The 14,434-nt window shown below is 46.3% G+C and overlaps 1 protein-coding gene across 16 annotated transcripts in view; it reads left to right on the top strand.

Moving 5' to 3' along the window:
• The window catches only part of Dysf (dysferlin), a 201,616-nt gene that overhangs the window by 156,226 nt on the left and 30,956 nt on the right, over window positions 1–14,434 (top strand). For all 16 annotated transcript variants that reach the window (XM_021164299.3, XM_085840480.1, XM_021164311.3 and 13 more), the window contains one exon: window positions 13,756–13,854. In XM_021164299.3, coding sequence (XP_021019958.1) covers window positions 13,756–13,854 — 99 coding nt within the window. The remainder of the gene's footprint in view (window positions 1–13,755; window positions 13,855–14,434) is intronic.

Below are 14,434 nucleotides of genomic sequence, written 5' to 3'. Positions count from 1 at the left end.
TTGGTTTTCTTCTGGTTTAGCCTCAGCTCGTTGGCTGGGGGAAACATTTTTTTCTCCCTCAGATTGTTTCCTTTTTTTTGACCCCCAAGGCCCTCTTCCTGTCATTTGCTTAGCCTTACAGGGGGCCATTCTTGCTTGGCAAGCACTGGAAGACAGAACCTAAGGAAAGTTCTGCCTGTGAATGCTCAGACCTTTTTTATTTAAACAAAAGCCATTTCAGATCAAAGAAAGATGGAAATGGTTTAGAGTTACTAGACTTTTACTTTGCCAGCTGGGAATCTAACAGACTGGGAGAAAGGAGGAGGAACCCAGAACCACAAGCACCTACCATGGGCTTTTCTGTGAGCCGAAGACCACTGTGTTCACTGCGGCAGCCAGCAGGAGCTGGCAATGTCAGAGCCACAGGTCCTTGCTCATGCATCCCAGTGGAAGAGTTTCCTAAGTGAAGCAGGATTGACCTTCTACACTAGGCCATCTGGACAGGGATATTACTTGAGGAAACTTCCTACAGTGTTGCTTGAGTAGACTCTAAAGTCTGTGGTGTTCAAGCATCTATGTGAATAGTGCCAGCTTGCATGTGCAGAGAGAACCATGGCTTTTGGATCAGGAGACTGTGGGTACTGGTCTAGCTCATGGCCTTCCTGTAGCTCAGCAAGTAGAGAGGCAACTTGTGTTTAGGGATCGGCAAGAAACTTAATGACAGCTGACCAAGAGTGACAGGCACATGTCTCTTCAAACGTGGGGACAGTTTTATTGCTTGGAGCCTCGCTTCCCTGACCATGCGTGTATAAACAGGATCGGTATTCAAAGCCAACCTCTTTTCCCACTCCTTCAGGATGGCTCACGTGTTTCTCTCATTTTCTATCCCCACATTCTTCTCACTTAGCAGTGAGTCTTCTACGAGAGGACATTCTTTCCTCCTGAGGTGGTTTTTCCTCTTCTTGTCCTGACCTAGCACTCATTTACATCAAGGCCACTTTCTCCATGGACAGCCTGAATTCCCTCTCTTCCAAATGTGAGGAGAATGCCTTATTGTGTGCTTCATGAGTCTCGACAGCAATTTATCCCAAGACTTTGAAGTAGATGTTTTTTGACCAAAGCAATCAGTTACAGGGCGTCGCTCACAAGCAAGGAGCATTTCCAGAGGCAGTTTGTCTCCAGGCTGCAAGCTACAAGGCCACGCCTCTGACAATGAGAGCCAACTTTAACCATGTTTAGCGCGCGCGCGCGCGCGCGTGTGTGTGTGTGTGTGTGTGTGTGTGTGTGTGTGTGTGTGTGCACTTAGGTCACATGGAGGCCATAGGTCCATGACAGGTATTTTCTCCATCACTCTTCTTTTTTGAGACAGAGTCTCTCACTGAACCTTGTCAGCAAGCCCCAGTGATCCTTCTGTCTCCACCAGCAGTAGGATTACAGGAATGCTGCTATACCCAGCTTCTTACATGGGTTCTAGGGATTGGACTCAGATCTTCATGCTTGTAAGACAAGCACTTTACTGATCATCCATTTCCTCAGCCCCATTATTCATAGCTTTTACCTTACTCCCATATCTCTCAGCTTAGCAAGATAGATGTAAGCTTCCTAAAGACATGTACTCATGGGATTGGGGATGCAGGCCATGACAGACATTTGAAAGTTGCAGACTCTCCTGCCATTAACCATATCCCCTTTGTCCATGGTCCAGATGTAGCCTGCTCTCCTTACTCCCATGAGTTCTGTTTAGGTGTTTGATGCCTGTCCTTGGTGTCATTTGGGTCTTCCTTGTGACTCATTCTCTCATTTTCTCTGAGCAAATACAACTCGCCCATCAAATGACAAGTGAAGGCATGGGTGGGGTGGGGGCGAGGGGAGGGAAGTCGGAGCCGCAATCTGTTAGCTATTTGGAGTAATTGGTTATTTGCTGTGTGTGCGGGTTGGGAAGCCCAACACATACTTTACGGTCTCTCCTGTTACGGGGGCTGGAGTCACCCACCGATATTGGATCCTGGTTGCCGGAGCCCTTGGCTCGGGGCGCCTTTCCCCTGCTTGGCATTCCTGTGGTCTCCTCGGGGGTGCACCCCTCCTCCCTCAGTGCACACTGCAGGGGGGACAGCCTGGGGTGAAACGTCTGGCAGACTCCAGGCCCCCATCAGGGAGGAGGCGGCCCTGGCTCCCTCTAGCCAGCCCTCACTGTGCTAGCACCCTCCTCCCAAAGGGGTATTTCCCCTGGCACGAAGGACCTACTTGCCCTCAGTAGAAAATGGTTCTTCTCCTTCTTAGTGGGATGTTCACATCTTTCCCTGACAACTAACTGGCCAGAAAGCATACACCAGTATTTAGCATTAGCATGATGCCTTCTTATCCTTCTTGGTCCTGCAAATGGCCTAGTCCCTAGCCTGGGCACTTGGAAAGTATGCAGCCCTCTGTGCTAAACACAAGGTTCCTTTGGGAGCTCTTGGTGAAGCTTCATCCCTCACCTCTTGTCTGACACATCTCTACAGGAGCCGAGGCACAGGAAATCAGAACCGAGTAACAAGTTCGACAGAGATTTGAAAAGTTAACGTGATTTTGTGTATGAAAATGCACACGGTAACTAGAAAGTGGGTTGACTTTGGCACAGAGCAAGTTCCCCCCCAAATCCCTTTTAAATTGAATTTAAGATGGCTAATATTAGTGTCTGTAGTTTGATGGATGCTTCTGCAGTCCCGGGAAGGCCTTCAAAAAATAGTTTTTCTCTTAAGTAGATTGCTGGAACTCTTGTTAAGCAAAACTGTACCCATAAGCAGAACGAGGGTTAGGTAAGCTCCCATGTCCCCCAGGCCCTTCTGGAACCATCACAGATTCCAAATTAGAGATGTCGCATTGCTTTCTTCATAGGATTGAAGACTCATCTGGAATCGTCTTTCTCTCAGCCCACTGAATAGATTCCATTCTCTCAGGCATTCTGCATGATACCCTCAGGGAGCCGAGTTGTAGGCCAAATGCCCAATTTAGTCTTCTGAGTCTGGAAATGGCTAACAGCCCATTTCCTTCAGCCCCCTCATCCATGTGTCCAGAAACCCTTGGTTCCTCAGGCCCTTCATGCATGTGGCCAGAAACCCAGCTTCTCCCCGATCCCTCAGCCATGTGCCTGGCAGCCTGGTACCCTCAGCTTTCTCACCCACGTGGCTGGTAGCCTTGATTCCCTCCAGCTCCTCACCTATGCAGCCAGAAGCCTGAGTCCCATGAAGGCCCCTCACCCATGTGGGACATAAGTCTCAAAATAAAAATAAGCTAAAGTGTATGTGTGTGTGTGTGTGTGTGTGTGTGTGTGTGTGGTGTAGTGAGCCTGAGTTTCCTACCAAGTCATACTTATGTGCTTGGCAAGTCCAGTTCCCTATAATCTCATATGGATATGGTCAGAAATCCCGAGTTCCCCAGAGGCTCCCTGCTCATATGGGACCATGTCTATAAGAGACTGACAGATGGCCAGGCCCTGTCTCTCCTGAAGCTCATGTGTACATATTTATTGGGCCTTGAAAAACAATTCAACACTTGATTGAGCTAAAGATTTCCTTCTCCCATCCTCTGCTGATTCAGCTTAAAGGCAGGGTTCATGGCATAGAAACCTTTCTACAGACAAGAAGGCTATTATCCAGGAAGTATCAAGAAGAGGCTAGCAGCCCAGTCTTTTACTTGATATTCACTGTGAGTATGTAGAGTTCTTCTGAGTCATTGGTAGCAAGATGTGTGAGTACCTATCTGTGTGGTTTGGGCGGTATTGACTGGTTTAGTATTCACGGGGTGAGGAAGATTTGAAGTCTTATCTAGGCTTTCAGCCTAAGGACATGTATATTACATGTGTGTTTGTGCTTCTGTGTCAGGAGCAAATTTCCCTTGTCTTTCTTTCTTTCTTTTTTTTTTTTTGCCCTTAGGAAATTAATTGATACCCTGCCATCATTTGAGCTATGAAGATGTCTCATCAACATTGGGGGTGTTGGTATTGTCAACAGTAACAGTTACCGTGGTAACCAACACCAGCCTCAGAATATTTCTCAGACATCAACAGAGCCTGTTGTCTGGTTGACTGGAAACCATTTCTCTATGAGGAATAGCTTTCTGTGTAGTCTGGGATGTTCACTTAAGCTTATAAACAGTAGCCCATTGCTTCACTTAGAAGAGGGCATGCCCTTCTATATAGTGACCCCTAGCTTAACTTTATAGCCTTGGTGGAGAATGAGTTTGGCCAATATCTTTTCTTTGATTCAAGTGGATTTCCCAGGGAGAGAAGCTCTGTCCATGAGCTGCAGCGGGAGGCACAAACCTGTCATCCCAACCACTTGGGAACTTGAGATACCAGTGTTGATAGTTCCAGAGTAGCCTGGGCAACTTAGTGAGACCCTGTCTCAAAAGTAAGCAAAAGGGGTGTGCATGTGTGTGTGTGGTTCAGTTCTAGAGCCCTTAGCATGTGCAAGTCTCTGGGTTCCACCCTCAGTATCAGGGGGTCCACCCTGACCCCCAGTTCCCACTTCCTGACCATACAAGAAGAGTTAGGATTTTTGCTGCCACTTTTGCTTTCCATGGTCACGAAAGGCATCAGGCCCTGGGGTGATGATGGGGAGTGCGTGTTTGGACCACGCCGTGCTGACTCAGGTCTTGGAGGATTAGGGTGACTGTTAGACTGACTGTGTTCCTTGTTTGGCTCTGTTTGCTCAACAACGGAAGGTTGACTAATAGTTGAGATCCAAGAGACTTCAGTCTATGCCTTGATCAAGCTGACTTTTCTGGCTGGTGGAAAGATGAATGGCCTTGAACCTTGGGCCTGGGACAACACAGAGGCCATGACCAGACTTCAGCTTCAAGCTTCAGATGATGCTTAAGAAACCAGTCTTTGTGTTTTCTTCCTCTTCTTTTCTACGGTCCGAGGTTGGTGCTTAGCTGTTACCAGATGAGGTCAAGGACACACTTGGCGTTGGAAACCATGGGACTAGTTCTCTCCATTTGGGGGAGGGGCATTTCTGTCAGTGCTGGAGACTCAGCTGCTGGGGGTGTGGGTGGGGCATCTGGCTGAGACCTACAAGGCTCACCTCAAAGATGCATTAACTTACTCTGGATCTTCTTTGGCAGGTGAGGGAGAAGTGGGCTTAGGATGACGCCAACAGAAGCCAGGCTGGGCTAATGGCAGGAATGATAGTTTCAAGCCATATCCGTGAATGTGTGTTAAAAATATCACTTTATTTTCTGTAAGTCAACTTAATCTCCCTTTTGAGCTCTCATTTTTTCCTAATGGCAGAAAATCCCTGGTAATCTTAGGCATTTTAGGTTTAAACTTAGTCACTTTGGGCTTACTATTCCCCTCCACACCCTAGAGTGGGGGGTAGTGGCTAAATTCTGGTTTGGACTTCCTTAATGTTGTTATTTCTCCTGGGAGGGTGGCCTGGTTCCAAGTACAAGTCTACCCTGGCATCTCTGGGCTCTGACTTTGGGACACATGGATCAGATTGTGTTTGCTGACATCTACTCTTAGTCCCCACAATCTGGTCAGGTCTCTGTCTCTCTCTCTGTCTCTCACTGTTTCTCACTGTCTCTCTCTGTCTCTGTCTCTGTCTCTCTCTCTTTCCTTTCTTTTTCTCTCCCACCCTTCCTCCCTCCTCTCCTAACCTGCAGGCTTAGGTTTGGCTGTGGAGTGTGTGGCACTTTAATGTCATATGCCACTCTGAGGTCTACAGGAAGTGCCAAAGACTCTTTCTTTTATTATATCCATGTAGCGTCCTGTCCAGTGCCCTGGCAAGTCCCTCTGGTGACATCTGCCTAGCTATATATTACCCAATGCTGTAGTTCGTGGAGGGGAGAGAGTTAGGACGGTTTGTCTGAAACTAACACACCTCTCTAGTTCTTGCTTCTGTGCTCCCCCCGCCCCCTGTCTGTCCATCTTCTTATTTGATGGAGGAGAGCTGGCCCAACAAGATGCTTCCTTAAACCTATTTTTACCGTTGTTTTCTGAGATAGGTCTCATAGATCCCAGGCTGGCTTCAAACTCACTATGGAGCTGAGGACAGTCTTAAGCTCCTGATCCTCTTTCCTTGGCCACCCAACTGCTGGGATTTCAGGTGTGCAGCACCATACCTGGATTGGTCAGTGCAGGGGAGCAAACCTAAACCTTCATGCAGAACTAGGCAAGCGCTATTTCAATTGAGCCACATTCCCCAGACCCTTAAATTATAATTTGATACCACATTATCTGTTCTTGGGTATTTGAAACCAAAGATTGTTACTTGTTCCCCACCGATGTCTGGGAATTCATATACCTATCAAATATTTGCCGAGATCCAAGCTATGGCCAGGACCTGATCTAAGAATGGAGCTGATCATGTGATCACAGGTTATGGGGCCCTGCTCTCATGGAGAAGACACCCCACAATAAAGACCCAAGTGAGATCTTCCTAATGTCTGATGGGGATTACTGCTGTGTAGACAAAGGGGTCTGAGGCAGGTAGAAACTGCTGGGAGGAAGCTGTAGTCTGAAACAGAGAGGACAGAAGAGAAAGATTGCGAGTGCATTGGAGGCTTGAAGGGAAGGAAGTGGTCATGGACCCACGTGGTAGAACACAGTCCTTGGAGCAGAACAGAGGCCATCTTCATCAGATCAGCTTCACCTGCCTTCAAGAGGCCATCAGGAGTGGGGTTGTTGACTGTTGCTATTTCCTCACTGAAGGAGGGGTTGGGGAGGAGCCGCTGGACCCCCATCTAAGTCCTGCTGTTCCTCTCAGCCATTTGGATGCAATTCTGCCCTAATCACTCAGTTTTTGGTAGTCTTGGGAGGTGTTAGAGTATATACTTTGCTGAAGTTGAAAGGCCTATGAGGCCATGAGGAAGCCATCATCCACACTGGGTGAAGACTTTGTAGTGTGGCTTGCTTTGAGGTCACCCATGCTTCTGGAGTAACCTCCCACTCATGCTATGTAAGCAATCCCAGTAACCTCCCAGCTCCCCAGGGTGAACTTTGGTGGAAACATACTTCGGTTTGTAGTTGGGGTCTCCTGAAGAGGTGGTAGGCATTCCTCTGCTCAGGTTGATAGAGGTTCTTCAAGAGAAGGACAAGAGAGCGGGACCAGGAAGACAAGTATGGCTGCAAGAGGATAAGCTGGAAAGAGGGCAGAAGACAGGAGAAAGTTGTAGGCTCTAACCTCTGAGTCCTGTGAGGTTCTTGGAAAGGCTTTATCGTATTTCTCTTATATGACAAGACATCAGAAGGCTTTGCATAAAGAGGACCAGGATCCATTCACAGGTTATAGGGCTGTGGCGGTCAGGGTGGATATGGAAACAAGACAGCAAGAGGAGAGGTGACACCGATATGAGGGGACAAGGCTGGACCAGAGTAGCAGCAATGGGATGGGAGTGGGGAAATGCAGATTCTAAATATGTTCTAGAGGTGGGTCTGAGTGATGCTGTGGGCATGAAGAGAGAAGTCTAAAGCTGCCTGAGCACCTGGAAGGAGGGCACAGCTCATTTATAGGAGGAAGGCTACAGGAGGAGCCAGCGGCCTACTGATAACTGGACATGACAGGGCACTAAAGAAGCTCATAAGGGATTCAGTGGCAGACAGATACCGGGAAGCTGGACTTTGGAGGAGTCATTTAGGCCTATGAGACCCATTCATGTCCACTTTATTTAAAGACGTAGTACCAGAGGAGAACTCCGAGAGAGCACCTATGGAAGAGAAGGGGGCTGGATAACTGATGCGAGCATATGCAGAAGACCTCAGAGTGAGGAATGAGGGACCAGTGGTGAAGGCTAGAAGATGTGGCAGTAAGATGGCAGGACCACACTATGATGTTCTGGACAGGCAAGGGGGCACGCATCAGGGACAGAGGAGGAACTGCCGCTGAGTACTGCTCCTCTAGGCTTGTGGAGGTGTGAGTCACTGATCCTATAAGCATGCTTGAGTGGATTAGAGAATGTTAAGAATTATAGACAAAGCTGGAGGTGGAGCTCAGTGGGTAGAGCATTAGCCCAGTGTGCTGAGAGTTCTGGGTTCCATTCTAGGCACTGTGTGAACCAGGTAATGATGGCACATAGCTGTGATCACAGCGCTTGGAAAGATGGAGGGAGAAGGATCAGGGGTTCCAGGTAAACTTCTGTTCCATAGCAAATTTAAGATTAGCCTACTAGACTCGGGACTCTCAAGACAACAACAACCAGCAACAAAAGATGGTCTTGCTGGGCCTGGTAGTATATCCCTTTAATCCTAGCTCTGGAAAGGCAGAGGCAGGCAGATCTCTGTGAGTTCGAGGCTAGCCTGGCCTATATTGAGTTCAAGGACAGTTAGGGCTACACTGAGTGTTCCTGTCTCCAACAAAACAAAGCAAAATGAACAAAAAGTTGTTCTTAAGAAAAAGATGACTATGCAGCAAGCTTTAGACAACTGCTTGTCTGTTTAAAAACAAAGGAAATAATATCCATTTTAATTTTTTTCTTAAAATTTAGTGTGTGTGTGTGTGTTTGTGTAGCATGCTACAGGAGTGCCGAAGCATATAAGTGGTGGGCAAATGACAATCTTTGGAGTTATTTCTTGCCTCCCACCTTGCTGAATCAGAATCTCCCTTGTTTCTGCCTCACTGTGAGCTCTGAGCTAGCCAGGCAGTCCATGAGCATCTGGAGTCATTTCTTGTCTCTGTCTCCTACTTCTTCACTGGACTGATGGTTTTGCAGATGCCCACCACCATACTGACTTTTCACATGGTTCTGGGAATGAACTTAGGGAGTTAGGCTTCTCCAGCAAGCACCTAAAACCACTGAGCCACCTGTCAGGCCACCTAATTCTTCCTTGCTTAGAACAAGTCCTTGTGATTCCTGCTTCTGTCTTTAGTGTGTACTTCTAAGCTTTTGGTTGGTCAGTTGTCCCTGTTTTCTAACAGTTTTGTTGAGATGCCTGTGTCAACACAAGTGTACAGTTTAGTGACTCCCCAGGCCCCTAGCTGCCTGTGTATTAAAAGAGCTATACAATCATCCCCACAATCCCTTTTAGAATATTTTGCTCACTGTAGGAAAGACACAGGCTTCCTGTAGCCTCCAACCATCTCTGGCTCTGACAGCCATTGTTCTGCTTTGGGTTTCATTATATACAAATGCAATCTTGCAGTATGTGGTCTTTGGTGATTAGCTTCTTTTGCTTAGTGGGTTTTCAAAGTCCAATCCAGGCTGCAGCTTGCATCAGGTTTTCATTTCTTTTTGTTGCCATACATTGTGAGGGTAACATTCTTCAGAACACAGACTTTTGGGCCACGCCCACCTGGCAGCCATTATGAGAAAGTCTGCTCTGAGCTTTCAAGTCCATATTTTTGTATCATCTCCATTTCTCCAGGATGTGTCCCCAGGAGCAGAATGGGCTCACATGGAATGCACAGCTTGCCACTTTCCGGGATGTCCAGGATGTTCCACAGTGTCCACCATGTTTTATGTTGCTGCCAGCTTCTCCCATCCCCACTGGCACTGCATTACCGTGTGTCTACTGTGTTTCTGAGAGCAGCGACCCTAGTGTGTTATCTATTTCTCATGGTAGTTTGGGTTGCATTTCCCTGATGACAGAGTGGACAGTGACCATGTGTTTTTATTTCTGATTGGCTGCTATGTGTTTTTTCCCTGGAGGAATGTGATCTTAAGACCATTGCCCACTTCTACAAATTTATTTTATTGTTTTATTTATGTATCTCTGTGTGAACTTGTGTGCACCATCTACATGTAAGAATCCTTGGAGATCAGAAGGCACCCGGTTCATTCCCTGGAACTGGAGTTATACGTGGCTCTGACGAACCACATGAGTGTTTGGGTCTATACTTGAGTTCTCTACAAGAGTAGTATGAAATTTTTTTCCTAAGGCAGAGTTTCTCTGTGTAGCCCTCTCTTTCCTGAAACTCATTCTGTAGACCAGGATGGCCTCTAACTCAGCCTCCTGAGTGCTGGGATTAAAGGCATGTAACACTGTTGCCTGGCTGTAGTTTGAAAATTTTAACTGCTGAATCTTTGCCCATCTTTGTATTAAAAAAAAAATCACTGAGTTGTGTGAGTTATTTCTTATCAGATGTGTGATTTGCAAATACTTCCCTCCCGTCCTGCCAGATGTTCTCTTCCCAATCTTGATAGTGTCTTTTGATGCATGCTACTATTCTTCATGTAAGTTGAAAATAGTGTCTTGTGGAGGGTCAGTGAGGTGGGCAACACACTTGCTGCACAGTCCTGGGGACCTGAGTTTGATTCCTGTAACCTAAGTAGGTAGAGAAGGAAGGAGAGAACCAACTCAACAGTGTCATCTTGAAACCTATTGCACATAACCCTCCCATCTCTCTCTCTCTCTCTCTCTCTCTCTTAATCACACACTAATAAATAAACATTTAAAATGTCTCCCAAAGCCAATTTTCAAAGAGTTGTTCAAGGAATACTTCTATACAACAACAACAACAACTCAAAATTCTTTGTGTGGTTCACAAAAGTACATAAGAAATAAACAAAAATTATTTTAGTCTGTTTATTCAGAAGCAATAACTTTGAATATTTTGTGTTTAATCTTTATACTAAAACAAGGTCATATAATTCATGTTTAATTACATATTATTTAGAAAGATTTATTTATTTTCATTTTGTGTGTATGAGTGTTTGCCTGTATGTATGCATGTACACTACATGTTTGTAGTGACTGAAGAGGCCAGAAGAGGGCGGTAGATACCCTGGAAGTAGTATTACAAATGTTTGGCAGCTAGCATGTGGGTGATGGGAACCAAACCCGGGTCATCTTCAAGAGTAGCAAGTGCTCTTAACCTTTGAACCATCACTCCATAACCTCAATTCCATTCTCTCTTGAGCCAGGCTCGCATGTAGCCCAGGCTGATATCACACTGGTGGAAATGCTTCTGCCTCAGCCTCTAGAATGCTGGAATCACAGGTGTTTACAGCTTATCTGGCCTACGACTCTTAGCCATCACCAGTGAGCCATTCTCATGTTCTAGAATGACCCAGCTAGAGCTCACCAGGCCTGCTGAGGCAACCTGCTCATTTGGAGTCTCTGTATCTGTGTTCAGGAATGAGAGTTCTTACCCCCTCCCCACCCGCTCTATATTTCTCTGTCAGGCTTTATTTCCTAAAATGAATGGGAAATTTTTCCCTCTTTTTTTTTATTCTTCTGTGCTGTGCAGCAAAGAATAATTTATTCTTTAGAGACTGGTAGAACTTTCTTCCAAGCAAAAGCCCTCCTGGCTTGATAGCTTCCTTGGACGGTATTTTTTGAAACTGCTTTCTCTTTTGGGGCCAGCAACCTCTTCTAGTTTCCTATTATTTTTGCACTGATGCTGGCATTCATAGTTTTTTAAGAAAAGCCCCTCCTTTTGGGTCTTTGAGGATTTCATCGTGGATTTAGGCCCACTCTATTCTCCCCACAATGTCTTTTTATTTCATCTTCCCAATTGCCAATGTGTATCTAATCTTTGAAATTAGTTTGATGAATAGGCATCTCCTTTTTGAGGGGGTTAATTATCCATGGCCACATTCCGCTTTCTGATATGCTCATTCCCCTACAACTTTACTTTAAATTTATGTTTTATATCTTGCTTACAACTTCCCTGCTTTTTTTTCCAATTTCATAAACTATCAGCTTATTTATTTTCATTCTTTTTGTACAAAGGAGAAAGCATTTCAGATTGAGTTTTCCATGCATACGAGCCTGTCTGCAACCTGGGTGTCTTGGATTTAGTCTTGGCTTTCTCTGACTCAGTGGGGTTATAAGAACGTGTCTTTAAATGTCTAACAGCCTGGGATTTCCATTTTATCGCTTCTTATTAACTGTAAGCTTTATTGAATGGTCAGAGAGGTGACCGGCGTGAGTTTATTTCTGAGTTTTTATTGAGCTTTGCTCTTGGCTTTTTTCCTCCTAAGGGCTGCAAGAGTGCCAGAAATAAGGAAAGGTATACTTCCTGTTTTCAGTTGTCACAAAGCTGTCTATTTGGGTGTCACTGTTGATGGTATCATTAACCTCTGCCTCCTAGCTTCTGCACCCAACTCCTCTGTGTGTGTGTGTGTGTATGTGTGCGCGCGCGCACGCCTGTTTAAAGATAGAGAAATATATACTATACTATCTTTTCCACAACTCTCATGTTTCTGTCTTTTCTTTGTACAAAACATGCTAGTTGGCTGCCTGTCTTGCCTGACTTGAGTCAAAAGTTTCAGAACCTGGAACGGATGGGAAAGAAAATAAGCTTTAGGAAGAGCTGAACAGCTAAACGGGGTTCCATTCTAACCTCTTGGACCTAAATCCATGTGCTTGTCTCTGTGTTCCTGTATGTTCCCTACGGTTTTTGTTGAGTATATGGATGCTCTGGCACATCTGTCTCCGTCGGATGTGACCGTGTAAACATTGTCTTCTGTGTGCTGGTCATTGTGTGTGTTCAGTGTGAGTCTGTGTGTGTGTGTGCGCACACACACATATGTGTGTACTACAGCAGTTTCTCGCATTGCTCTGTGCCATTGTCTTCTGGAGTGCTGTAAATTCTAAAGTTCTACCTTCCCTGCACTTTAATCCATCTGACCCTGTTTTTCCTTTTGTGGCTGCAGAAGATCCTCCTGGTAAGTGACAGCCCCACGATGACGCTCATTCTCTGCTGTCTGGGATACCTTTTGAGGGAGCTAGGACCGACCATACTGCCAGGATGGACCTCTGGGTACTTCTGGTATCCTCACTGCCTTCTATGGCCCTTGGCCTGGTCCATTTGAAAGAGGGAATTCAAATGAGGGTTTGGCTTAGAGGAACATTAAGCATTTTCCTGTTAAATGACAGAGACTCAGCACACCACCCACATAGATGAACGCAGCTTCTGGTAAAAGTCCTACTCAGTCTTCAGTCATGGTTCCAGAATGTTCTCTATAGACATCTTATTCTCAGTTCTTCTCGCTAGACTGTCTGGGTTTCAGTCAGGAGAGGCAGGTTTCTGGGGGTAGAGCCTTCAGGGCACTTGCTGAGTCTCTAAGGGAGAGGCACACCCTAGGACACAGCTGGGGAAGGGCTGAAGCAAGAGCTGAGCTGGAAGGTGTGGATGGAGGTTTGTGGGGCACGAAGCGGCCCCTCCCAATGAATATGACTGATGAAGACAGAAAGGGCAGAGTGAGGTGTCAGTTTTCTGTCTGCTAGCCTAGCTCCCCGCACTTAGCAGTGTCATGTGAATGAAGTCATGTAGCAAATGTTTGCTCATTTTCAGGGACTCTACCTTGATTCCACCTTGAGAAGTCCATGTTCTGGTTCCCACTGCAGAAAGCAGAGTGGTGGGCTGGCCCTTGAGCTGCCCTGACTCTACCTTATCATACTTCTAGGCAATGTATTCTTGACATCCTCCTGGCAGAGAGCTCTGCATATCCTGGACCTCAGCCAGTTTATCACTGGGATGCCACTGTGGTTATGCCAGAGTCACAGAAAGACAAGAAAGGCTCAAGTGCCTGATGGGAAGCAGGAATGGGGGTGGAGCTAGGCCTGGGCCTCAGTTGATCAGCACCATTAAAATGTCTGCACGGCCTTCGCTACAGAGAATCAGAGGTTTCTGCCTCACTGATTTCCATGCCCCCTGTTTGTTTGTTTGTTTGTTTGTTTTTCAAGACACAGTTACTTTGTGTAACAGCCCTGGCTTCCTAATCATAATTACTTGCAGGCAAGCCTTGGGATCCAGTCAGCCTGCATGAAGCCTTAAGAAGAAACATCCTACTCAGAAGGCCTGGATTGGCAGATGATCTCCTAAACCCTCTGTCTTTCTCTTTGCTCAGGAGGAGGAGTTCATTGACTGGTGGAGCAAATTCTTTGCTTCTGTCGGGGAGAGGGAAAAGTGTGGTTCCTACCTGGAGAAGGATTTTGACACCCTGAAGGTAGGACCTCTCTCCAGAGTGCACCCCCAGCCTAGCAGCCATCAGGGTCAGGGATGAGCAGCAGGGGCTACAGCAGAAGACAGAGATTTTCTCATGAGTCTTATGAACAGTCGACCGCACCACTTTAGAGCATGGACTTAGATCAAGAAATCACTGCGGACAAGGCTAAGCAAGAAAGTATTTGAGGGACAGAGTTGACAATACTATAGTGATGGCGGTGGCATGAGCTCTGTAGAGCGCTGACCAGCGTTTGTGGGGACCCAGATTTAACCCCCGGTAGCAAGGGATGAAAGAGAAATAGAATATGTCGTGAGATGGCTCATGGGTAAAAGTGCTTACTACCATGGCTGACAACCCAAGTGTGAGTCCCTGGGCCTACAATATAAAAATCCATGTGTGTGCTGAGGCATGAGTGCATGAGTGTACACACACACACACACACATATACACACATATACACACACACACATATATACATACACACACATACACACACGTACACACACACACATATACACACATACATATACACACATACACACACATACATATACACACATACACACACATACACACATAC

Source organism: Mus caroli, unplaced genomic scaffold (assembly GCF_978045245.1).
Source record: "Mus caroli unplaced genomic scaffold, Mus_caroli_1 scaffold_7, whole genome shotgun sequence".
Taxonomy (NCBI): domain Eukaryota; kingdom Metazoa; phylum Chordata; class Mammalia; order Rodentia; family Muridae; genus Mus; species Mus caroli.
This window is presented reverse-complemented; position numbering and strand designations above follow the sequence as displayed.